This window comes from Centruroides vittatus, unplaced genomic scaffold (assembly GCF_030686945.1).
Source record: "Centruroides vittatus isolate TY-2023 unplaced genomic scaffold, ASM3068694v2 contig_1033, whole genome shotgun sequence".
NCBI lineage: Eukaryota > Metazoa > Arthropoda > Arachnida > Scorpiones > Buthidae > Centruroides > Centruroides vittatus.
The window spans coordinates 1,722,833-1,735,795 of record NW_027120671.1 but is presented as its reverse complement, the minus strand read 5'-3'; the positions used below and the strand labels follow the sequence as shown (position 1 = coordinate 1,735,795).

General features: G+C 30.3%; 1 protein-coding gene across 1 annotated transcript in view; it reads right to left on the bottom strand.

Annotated features, from left to right (window-relative positions):
• The window catches only part of LOC136968480 (SH2/SH3 adapter protein dreadlocks-like), a 37,863-nt gene that overhangs the window by 12,136 nt on the left and 12,764 nt on the right, over positions 1-12,963 (bottom strand). The window contains 1 exon segment of the mRNA XM_067262461.1: positions 8,409-8,547. Coding sequence (XP_067118562.1) covers positions 8,409-8,418 — 10 coding nt within the window. The 5' untranslated portion in view covers positions 8,419-8,547.

Below are 12,963 nucleotides of genomic sequence, written 5' to 3'. Positions count from 1 at the left end.
TATATATTGTAATTAGTGTAATTTCATGCAGATAACCCATGCTAGCATATACCCTATAGAAAACTGCAACAACAAAAATAAAACTTTTATATAATCTGCTCCACTTCTGTACTAACTGAACACTCCCCATAATTCAATTGCAGATAAACTGTCTTAATTGTGTAAATCAAATGTAAAAATAAATATATACAATTTATTGTTTTTATTTTATGACCAATTTTCTTTGTCCACTAATAATAATAATAATAAAAATAAAATAAATGCAGAAAATTTTTTAAAATCAATATTAAAACTATTTTCTGTTTAATTCTGTTCACAGTACTGTAATATTATAAACAGGATTTCATCACAAGTTTTGCTTCTTTTAATTAATATTTTAATTTTATAACACATCAAATTATAATAGATTGAACTAACCTTATATATAATATAAACAAACATCACTAAGCCCGATGAGTATATAATGAAATACCAACGATTGCCTTTTTAATTAGCCAATTTATGGCCCAATTTTTAAGGCAATCGTTGATATTTCACTAACCTTGTATAGCTTTGCAGTTAATTTTTGAAACATAACACTAACATTTTCGGTCCACCCTAGGAACTTTTTTTCAGGTGGAGTTCAATAAATAATTTTTCTGGTATGATCCGAGTTTGACTTAGCTTCTGATTTGCTTCAGATCACACCAGAAAAATTTATACAATTCCACCCACCTGAGAAAAGTCTTAGAGTGGAACAAAAATGTTAGTGTCATGTTTCAAAAATTAACTGCAAAGCTATGTAAAGTTAGTGCGACGTATTTGCGATTATTACTTTGTTCATTAAATGGATTTTAAATCAAATTATTTTTAAAATTTTGTCGCAAGTCAATAATTTTAATATCTGTTTGAACTGTAATGTTCTTTTACTTTAACTTATGACTGGAATTTAAAATCAACATATAATCTAACCAATTGCATAACCTGCAGTATTAAATAAAAACACACAACACTAGGGTATAGTCAACAACAAACCTTATGAACCGATGATCAGTGTACAAAGAAAAAAAAACGAAAATTCACCACAAATATTTTCAAAAACGTTCGTAGTGAATTTTCACTTTGTTTTTCCTCTGCACACTGGTCGTCAGTTTGTAAAGTACAGTACATTAACCTGCAGCATCTTTCAAATATAGATGACCCATAGGCTATCCATAGAATATAACAGTATAATTCATAGTTAGTTATCTAACAGATTATCATCACAGTACTACTGCTCAAACCTTTAAAAATGCAGTATAATTTTAATTTTCAAATGTTTTTGATTGTCTTAAAGAAAGAAACAAATTTCAATTTAGAAAGAAGGCCAACTTGTTTTTTGAAATTGAAGTTTGTTTCTTTCTATCCTGAAGAAGGTTATTTAAGACAACTGAAAACATTAAAATTATACTGCATTTCTAAAGGTTTGAGCAATAGTACTGTGGTTTATAACAAGTGCAATTTTCAGAAAAGTATAACAAATTATTTCAACTTTCAGAGAAGAATAGTTACATTCTAAAAATATTTGAATAAAAAGTATCAATTGTATTATTGTATTACCGGTATAGTGCAATAAAGTATTAAATAAACATGTTGAGGTAGTAAGAAATCTGGTATATTTTATGTTCTACTTTAATTGAAATTTGCTAAATATTTAAGAATTAATATATATATATATATATATATATATAGTAAAACCTCTAAATCTTGAATTTGAAGGCACCAAAAAATGGCTAGTTTGAGTTATGAAGAGTTCTACATATGAAGGTATATGAAAAATAGAAAAATTTTTATTCAGGTGCAAAATACAAAAAAATTGAATAAGAGATACAAATTATGTGATTTATTTAAGTTTGTGATGTTTATATTTGAATCATTATTAGGAAAATATATGAAGCTGTAATAATGATTTAAATATCATGAATTTAAATCACAAAATTACCTCTCTATGCTACACTGAGTTTATTAATTAAAAACACAAATTTTAGATAATATATTACAAAAATTATCTACAGAAAAATTTAGGCAGTTAGCAAATAGATAATGTTAATGTAAAAGACCAAATCATAAAGTGTTGAAGACAAAATTCAAGATAGCTGCCACAAATGAAGAACACTGCTCCAATAGAAATATGTACAGTATTATGAAAAAAATCAGTATTCTCCAATGGAAATTAAAAATCAAATCACTAAAAGAAAAAACTTTAGCTGTAGATGTCGTAGTGTCCCTTCTCTGCATATTTCTGCTAGGAGGAGAATATAACTGTTGATTCACTTGATGTTACAGGAAGGCTAGATTTAGCAAATTTTCTGCCAAACTGACAACTCTAATGATGATGATGAACTTGGGTATTCAATTGGTATTAAACATACTTTATCAAACAATGTGCCAAAAGGATTTGTAGAATTTAATTAACTTAGGTTAGTTAGCACCTGCTGAGTTTGACTAGTTTTGATTTAAGGAGAGAGAACATAGATATGTGAAATTTCATTCAACTTCAGTAGTAAAAGAATACATTATACTTATAGGTCTTCACTGGGACTGACAATCCAGTTTGACTTAAGGAAGGATTTGAGACATAGGATTCAAGATTAGAGATTTTACTATACAAGGTGCCCCCATCAAGACTGCATAAACTCTGCAGAGCTAGAATCTTCACTCAGAGTACATAAAATATAATCCAACAACCATATCTCTAGAACCAATAGTATTTGAGAAAAATGTGAAAGAAAAAGTATGACATCACATCCAGTGCATAGTAATTAAGCTTTATTGGAAGCATGAACATCAGTACTTGCACATAAAGGCATGAATGCATGCACAAGCTGTAGAATGACTGACTGCAAAAAATCCCACATTGTGTTGTGCACAAAAGTGAATGAAGCATGAAGATGAACAACCAAGTTGCTTTCTGTAGTCTTCAACAGTCACAATAGTCATGTATGGTCAGAATCCAATCCTTATGCAATCCACCCACAGAGACAACAGGTCCACTGGTCTGTAAATGTGTGGCCTGAATACTGAGCAGTTGCATTTTTGGACCATACCTGCTGCCAAAATAGCTCATAGGACATTCATACTTAGTATTTTGCTGTGATGCACTAACTGATTTCCTCAATGACATATCCTTATTGGAAATACATGGCCTATGGTTCCAGCATGATGGAGCACTGGCACATTTATGCTATCTTGTACATGATTGGTTAGATATGAAATACCCACAGTTGCTGTGTCCACTTGTGTGGCTGCTACAATTGCCAGATCTGACACCTTTGGATTTCTTCCTATGGAACCATCTGAAGGAATTGGTATATCAAATCCCAGTTACCACAGAAAGCAACTTGGTTGCTCGTCTTCATGCTGTGTTCACTTTTGTGGACAATACAATGCAGGATTCAGGATTGTTTGCAGTCAGCCATTCTATGGCATGTGCATGCATGCCTTGATATGTGCAGAGATAATTTTGAGCATCTTCCTATGTAAGCAGAGTGTCATATGCAAGTACCAATGTTCATGTTTCCAATAAAGCTTATTTACTGTGCACTGGATGTGATATCATACTTTTTCTCTTTTTCTTTCACATTTTGCTTGAAAACTGGGTTGTAGAAATATGGTGGTTCTTGGGTTATTTTTTATGTACTCAGAGCAAAGATTCTCACTCCGCAGAGTTTATGTGGTCTTGATGAGACACCCTGTAACTATATAGGCCTATATATAGTTACAAGAATATATATATATATATATATACACACACACACATACATATATATATTGTGTGTGTGTGTGTGTGTGTGTGTATGTATATAAAGATGATATATTCAGTCATTATAATGTAAAAATAAAAACTTAAATAATTATGATAGTCAATCTAAATATCATGAAAACATAAATTACAAAAAATTATTTAAAGATAGTAAATTATAATTTTGAAAAAACAGTTATTATTTATAGTATTTAATACAAAAAAGTATTTATTAATGTGCATTTAATCACTAATCCCAAATATCAACACTGATAATTACCAGATAATTATATGTTACAAGTTACTTAGACAACATTACCATAAATGACTACATGTATTTTTAAATATTTAAAATGAAGAATATCAATTGCAATAAATTAATAAATTTATTTACAAAGTTGAAATGGCTAAAATATATAATAATAGCAGATAATTAAACATTTCTATGTTTGATATATAATGCTGTAAATTCGGTAACTTGAAGAGGAACAAAAAATTTTCTAGTTAACGAATTTTGAGTTATGAAAACTACCATTATTTTACTGAAATCATAATTATTACAATACAAACAATATAGTTATATTTAAATACATTACATTTTGGATACATATATGTGCAAAATAATGAAATATTGACACTATTAGTGAAAAAAGTCTGTCCAAGTTTATTGTCAGTGTTTTGTTGCTCAACAATAGTCAACTGCTTCAAAAGCATGCTGTCTTATGAATGATATAATTTCCAGAAAGTCTCTTTTACAGTCTCTACAGAGTTTTTCTGGCTTCTCTACATATGGGGGAAGAGGATATTTGTCCACAAGATAATTTATTTTTTCTCATCTTCATTGCTTGTTTGTTTTCTTCAGCAATGACTTTGATTTAAGATAAAATGTCTGCAGATAGCTAGGTCAATGTTAAAAAAATCTTCAAATAATACTTTTTCATCACTCACCGACGTAATGAGATTTTCCCAGTCTTCTTTGCTGTAGCTGATGGATTCTGATGAAAATTCCAATTTATTCAAAAATCGTTGAGCTAGGTGACTAAATCTTACTTTTGTTTATCAATTTGGCATGGTGCTTTGTGGAACATCATTCAAAGCACTGTTAGTCATTTTCATTGCATTCAGCAGGTTCACAGCAAATTCAAATGATCCATCTTCAATAACATGCACCTTTCATACAACAATCTTTATCATAATTTCAAGTTTCAAGTAATTCTCTGACCCAAAGGTTGCAATCTAGAAACTGTATTTGGTGGTAAAAATTGAAACTATTATAGCTTTTAGAGTGGAAATTATCAAATGTGCATTGTAACTGTTGACAAAAAAAGAAATGTTTCTGTTTTAAGCAATCATACAAGTATCTAGCTTTTTCAGACAGATAGAGGAGAACTCTGATCTCATCTACACTTTCTTATTTGCTGCATATTGTGTAGGTAACATCTTCAGGCATTTCAGAAGCAGATGTTTTAAAGATTTTCTAATTAATGATAATGGCAATTTTTCATTACCTATAATTTTTGCTCCCAAGAGTTACATGTTCTTTGCTTTTTTTTCTTACTTCCATGACATAAATCACATTTCAACACCATTATTTTGTCCAGTAAACATTTAAAAATAAACCTGTTAATCTGTGTTGATTTGTCCAGGCTATAGTTCTGAAAAATTTCTGGTAAACTTTTCAACAACTTCAAGCAATTCCCTCTCATTTCTACTTTCAATCACAAATTTTATTGAAAACTATTCCATGTCACTTATTAAATTTGTCCAGCTACCCACTACTTTCTTTGAATGTGGTATACCTTTACTGTTGTCCAACTTGTTCAGCTTTTTCACTGGGAAGTTTTCCATTGATAGGAATATTCTTGTCTCTACACCAGGGCTTGCCAAACTTTTTTGATCATCGACCCCCTACGACTTTTCGAAATCTCATATTGATCCCCCACCAAAAAGTGTGTTACAAGCAAAAAAAAGCTCTTACTATTTTAATACATTTCTTTTAATTTTACATTTATTGTATGTATGTTAATAATTTTTGTAACTGACAATCAGTGAGATGGGTGAGCTTGATGATCCTTAGCAAACAGCAATATTTGGGTTATCATTTTCGTCCGATGAATAAATATATTTCTTTAAACAATTAGAAGACAGTCGTTCCAAAAAATTTAGGCAATCACCATTTTTATTTTCTTTTAGTGTTCCAGAACCAAGAATCAGACATCCAGACCTTCCATTATAGGCTACGTAGCTGCCCTTTCTAAAAAAAAGTTCCTTAAAGATACACTGAAAACCAATTAAAATCGAATAAATTTCTTAAAATCGGAATGGTAGATCTTACGACATCTTGTGATAATTCATCTGTATCTACTCGGGATTTCGACTCCTTTTATCTGCGAAGAATTAGCGCGGAAAATGGCGCCACAATCCATTCTGGGGTATCAATATTTTCTAAATCTGCGAAATGCTGTACTATTAAATTCATTGAAACAATATTCAAAAACATAATATGTATAGTTATATTTGTGATTTTTAGTTTCAATTTTTCCGTTAACCCCCAGGGGTTGATATCTACCACTTTGACAACCCCTGCTCTATACTGTACAAATCACTTCAGCATCTGAATACTGACATTTACACTTTATTTTCTTTTCTGTCTGAATTTGTTGTTCATTGAAGCTTTTCAAAATCCTCTCCTTGATTTTTAGATATGTTGAGAGAGTTCTCAATGAAATGCCAAATTCTTTTGCAATTTCTGAATTTTTCTTTTTTACTTTCCTCCACAGTACATGACATACCTTTTCTCCTAACAACTAAATCTTTAGTTTACTTGTTTACCATCTCTATCTGTTTCTGAATGAAAATGGTCAACATGCACAATTCAAACTTTAGTAAAATTTATATTGTATAAATGTTTAGTTCTAAATGACAAATGTTTTCATTATACAGTAAACTCCAGATTATCCGGGCTAATGGTGGGGAGAGGTGGCATGGATAATCCGAATTATAATTATTTATTTCTAAAATACAACATATTATACATTTCTGAGACAGACAATTATTTTAACAAATTTAATGCTCATTATTAAGAAAATCTGTGATTTTGGTTTGTTTGCAGGAATCTTTTAATGACTTTTTAATATCAGTTCGAATTTTTCTAAGAGCTGTTATGTCATTATACTTGAATTCCCATTGGTTGATGTATTCCAACAAAGTGTCAACAGAATTCAGGGCAGTGTTGTGACTAATGCGATTGATAATTTCTTCTTCTCTACTTTCAGTTTCATTCTCTTGCTCTTCTGGGTGAACGAGATTGGAAATAACATCCGCATCACTCATTATTTGAAAACCTCCATCATATGAATCTTGTTCTAACCACTCCTCAATATTTTCTCTATCAACATTTTCAAAGCCATGTAAATTTGCACTTAGCTCACTTATTTCAGACACTGTTTCACTTGTTTCGGGCTTGATAGAATCCAAAAAATCACCTTCTACATTTGGTAGAATTTTCCTCCACAATCGAACGAGTGTTATTGGCTTTATTTTGCTCCAAGATTGAGATACACCATGTATTGCATCCAGTATTGTCATTTTTTTCCAAAATTTAAATCAAATCGTTACCTTCATTACATTTTTTTTTTTTTAAATTAAATTCATGCACGGATAATCCGCACACGGATAATCAGGAGTTCACTGTATTTTGAAATCGTTAATTTTTTAATTTTCAAAACCTAAAAATTTAAAAAAATAACAATTTTAAAGTGATAAGATTTAATTGGTCAATTTACATATAAAAATAAGATCATTAACTCTTTAAACGCAAAATCGGCCTTATCTGTTAAAAACAAAATCAACTGATTGAAAAGTTGTAAGGCTAGTTTTGCTATACAAGTTTCCCTTGTAGCCTGAGAGGTAAAAACAATTTAGACATTAACAACAGAGATGAAATGAGTTTTCAGAGCTTAAAGAGTTAAGTGCAGAATGTTAAAATTTTACATTGCCTTTGCAATCAAAGACATACTTCTATACAATACCAATCTTCAACTTTGTTATATCATCATCTATCTCCTTGAGAACGAAAAAGAACACAAAAAGCCATGAAATAAAGTCTTCGGATCTTAAATTTTGAATTAGTGAAATGTAATTTTAAAGCTACTTTGACTTATAAAAAAAAACAGAATACATTGTGTGTATAAGAGTTTAGTCAGGACAAAGAATAAAATTTCAGTTAACAATTTCAAGTTGAGTATGTTTGACTTATCAACAGTCTACTGTATTACATTTTTCAGCAATCACAATAATTTTAAGTTGTTAGATTCAACTAATACATCCACAGGAATACATTGAATATATTATCTAACAATAATTATAAAATCATAAGTAAATTCCGTTCGGTACTGCCATATTTCAATACTTTTTCTGTCATTTAACATAAATATCATTTTTAAATACATTTGATCAAATAAAGAATTCAATATCTTTAATGCTACTGGCAACTTTAGAAAAAGTATAATAATTTTTTATACCAATACCATTAATAAAAAGTATGACTACAAATTATTTAGAATTCATTCATTTTTCTGTTTATAAATTTCTACATTTAAATTAAATTATCTCTACATCATACATAGATTAATTTTTAAATACTTACGCCCACTCATCTCCCAAAGGAGGATCCTATCACACAATATGTTATATTAATTGGAAGATTATGTTTATAACAATAGAGAATTCAGAAGGAAATGTGAATATTTATTCTTCTAATTTTATTTATCCATAAATATTTTTCCCTATAAAAATAACAGAGTTCATATATTAGTCTATATATATATTTAAATTTTCATATAACAGATATTGATAAAATTTCTTTCTTCAATAAATTAATATACAATTATACAAAACATTATAATTATCTATAATAAACTAAACATAAGTATTTGAAAAAATTAACATTTTATATTAAAATAAATATTTAGCTAATTAAATGTTTCTGAAGAATATAAACTGTATTTCTTTTATAACATGAAAAATATATATAACAATTAGGAATGCAGCCTCATAGAACATCATGGATTAGCATTTTCTTAGTAATGTTCTTCTATCCTTCATTCTGTTCTGATTCCCACTACCTCCCCACATGACTTTAAAAGTAAATACAGAATAAAAATACAGTCACAAGCAGTTGAAAACTGGATGAAACAGAAAAACACACACACGTCAGACTAATACTAGGGTAAATGAACAAATAGTCATGAAAGAGAACAATAAAACTTAATACTTGTTCAGTTTTTTTTAATTGAGCATTGTCATGTGTATTACTGGTTTGCACATGACTCACATATGATATGCAAGGAGATACCATGTTGGTATGACAGCTTGCACAATAATCTATTGCTAGTGGTTGTAGGCTATTGAGCTCTTCAGCACCTACCTATACTAAGTTTATGCAAACCATCAGCCATGTGGGTGAAGGTAACAACCCAAAAATCAACAGAAACTGGATTTAAATTGATGTGATTAATTCTTCATAAAATTAGAAAATTATTTATATTTCTATCATAAAATCATTTTCCACACTATATATTAACTATTATTTGAAAGGTAGATGGAAGATCAGCAAATTTTTAAAGTTCATCATTAATTAAAATCTTATTTAGAATAACCCATCACAAAAAAAATTTTTACGCCATAAATACGCAGTAAAGAAAATGAAAACATTCTCTGAATTCAAAGCAATCTATATCAAGAGTATAAAAAAAATTATATTTCAACATTAAAACAAAATAAAAGCTAGAAGAATAAAAAAAGCTACAATGTGTGAATCCAGATTTTATTACTCAATCACTTGAATAAATAAAATTACAGATAATACATTAATTATTCTTTCTTAACAATTGTTTGAAGTATTCTGCAACTGTTTTCTATAACATTTTCCTATTACCCTTTCTCCTTTCCAAGAAGGAAGCAGTGAAAAACATTCAATTGGATAAAAAGCCTAAAAAATCCTTCTCATTGAATATACAAAACTCTATTGTCAGTCCCTAATAGTCTTCAATGATCAGTCTTTGATCATACAAATTAAAATTCTACATATAATGTTATTCATATATCACAATAAAATCTGTATTTAATGTTATTTGCATGCAGGTCTGTAGTGGCTCAGTTACCCGTGTCTATTTTCCAACTGAAGAAATTCTGTTTTATTATTTTTATTTTTAGAAAAACAATTTTTAATGTTTAAAATTTGAATATTTTTGGTTGGATATTTGGGTAGTGTGGATCAGTAAAACTTTCCTACCACCTTTGACGTGTTGATTTTTGGTATTCGTGGTCGTCGTGTGGGATCTGTGCCTGTATATTTAGTGAGTGTTTCCTGAAATATAAGTGAGAGAGTATTGACTAAATCTATGTCCATGTTATCAGTGGTGGATGAGGAAGTGTTTGTAGTATCATTAGTGGTAGTTGTTGTGAGTGTGCTGTAATCAGTACTTGTTGCTGGATTATCCAGACAGGTTACTTGATCTTCATTAATGTTAAATGTTTCTGTCTGTTGATGTATTTGATCAGCAACCTGTTGTTTGGTAAGTTCAAGTGTTGTTTGTGGAATAAGGTTGTTGTGTATAATTGTTCTTTTTTGATCAACAACCCTTTGTTCGGTGACAGTGAGGTGAGGATATTGTGTGAATCTATGGTATAGTTGTTGTCTATACACTGTCGTGTTTGTTTCGAGTCTTGTGATGGTGTAGTAAGTATAGATGATAAACTCGTTCATTTCTATTGTCTATTTCATCCATTGGCATGGTTTGCCAGCCTTTGTGGTCTGTGGGTGCATTGCCACAGAAACACAAGGGCTAGGTTGATTCCTCACTTCTGTTGAGGGCATACGGTAGCCATGCTTAGACCAGTGCTGCTTTTGCCACTGGCAACCAAGGAAAACTATGGCCTATTTTTCAAACGTGAGCCTCTGCCTAATCTACGAATGCAGACCTTGTTAACCCGGGCGACGTCCGAGCTGGTATCACACTTTGATCTGGTTACTACCATGATAAATATCTCCACAAAATGTCTGTGTGCTCTTAGCTTCATTTCTCCCCATAGACCTTACTGGCATGGGTGTCCCTACCAGGAGCTTATGCTCCAGCCTGCATTGCCCTATGGATCAGTAAAATTACTGGGCTCTCCCACCACGACCAGGTGGTGACCACGGGAGAGTTTATTATTATTATTATTATCAACCCATCTCGATTATATTATAAGATATGGCTAGTAAACATATTTTCACTTTCCAGAAATACAGTAGGTACAGCTGGTATAGAATTTTTCAGCTGAAAAAATGTGAACATTCTTGCTCCAAATTTCTAAATGATTTCTAATGGGAATGTACAGAATAAAAACAAATAAACATAGTACTACCTTAAAGTAAGGTTATGTGAACTCTGAAATCTAGTTGCTAATCACTTCTTGCTTTGTCTCTGTGAGGACATACCATGTAATCTGTACTGTTTTATCATACATATTTTATGATACGTTTTTACATATATAATTGCTTCTCCTAAGTGTCTAATAAAATTTGTTCTTTACGATTCCGTAAGAAATCTTTCGACTGGGAAACTGACCTAATGGAAGGTTTCACCAAATATCTATATAACATATATCACAATGTAGAGAACCCTGTTGCCAAGTGCTATGGGTGGCGATGTACTGTAAAATTATACACCAATACTTATAATTAAATACTGAGTAATTTGATCTGAAAGCCTTACAAGCAAGTGATTGCCAGACTAATCAGGCTATTGCAAACCTTATAAAGCTTCATTACGTACCTCAAAGCCTGTTACCGGTGTGAAATCAACATCAAAAAATGAAAAATTAGATTTTCACAAATGTTTTCGAACCTTCCAAATGGTTCTTCAAGTGGCAACGAATTTCCGTTAAAAAGCCATTAAAAAGGAACATTATTCAAAATTTGAATATGTTTACCCAATGACGTCTTATTAGGCATGCGCACTATAAAAGGTAGCAATTGACAATAATTTATAGTTCTTTATCCATTAGCGCTTATGCTATCATAATTAACTTTACTCCAGTGTTGGGTAGTGTGGAATTTATAAAGCTTCATTAGATTATACAGACTACTGTTCTAAAATTGCTGCTGACACAGTTCTAATTTAAACAGAATGCTCTACCATCAGATGCTCTGTTAACTGATGGAGTCCCCCTAATGTAAAACATAGGGGAAAGAAAATCAGGAACAAGGGAGAATGCTCTCTTAAGTGAACTGCTCACTTATCCAATGCTCTATTTAGATTGAGCTGTAGTTTTATTTAATTTACATTATTTTTTTTCATTTTGTTTTTGTTATTTTGAGTTTTGAAGATTGAGTTGTAGGGTTTAGTCTATCCTATGTTAAATTTGACAGTTATCTCTCACTTTCCAGCTAGAGCTTCATTTAAATAATTTCACAATATATGAATAAGAAATGGAATTGCATCCCACTAATTTAGAATTTAACATGACTAAAATATTAAATAATATTTTACTACATTTTTGTAATCAGATATTAGTAGAAACAAGTCAAGAAACATTTTATTCTACTGTAAACATGTTCAACATGCAAATCAGTAATGTATAAAACACCACTGTCAAATTGTAAGTGATTGATTTAATAGTGGATCCAGAAATCTTTAAGTCATATTATTTCCTTTATGTACCTGCCACTAAAGTTTTTTTACTACCTGAGATACTTGGTTTTATTTGGAAAACTCCTAGAAGAGAGGTGTAGCTATGCCTTAAGCATCCCCTAAATCCACTCTTTGATTGATTTGATTGGTGCTGATTAAAGGAAACTTAGAAGAAAAATCCTTAATTAGGTTAACTGTTTTGAAATTTTTAAGTACTTAAAAACTTTTGTAAATTTTATAGCCAATTTTATTGTTGTAAATATTAAAATCGGTGATTTTTATTTGAAATTTATACTGATTATTGTTAAAATATATGTATATTTTGTCTAGTACTGATATTTTATAGTTAAAATTTTATTAAATTTTTGGACTTTGCACAGGTTGTGTATAGGGGGATTTATTTTGGTACTTTCAACAAATTGAAAATTCAGGGCACCCACTGCCAGGAAAAATTCTTTTAGCACTTTGACTTATTAGTTGTGAGAAATGTTTTGACAATTCAGAAATTTTCTCGATATTTTGAGA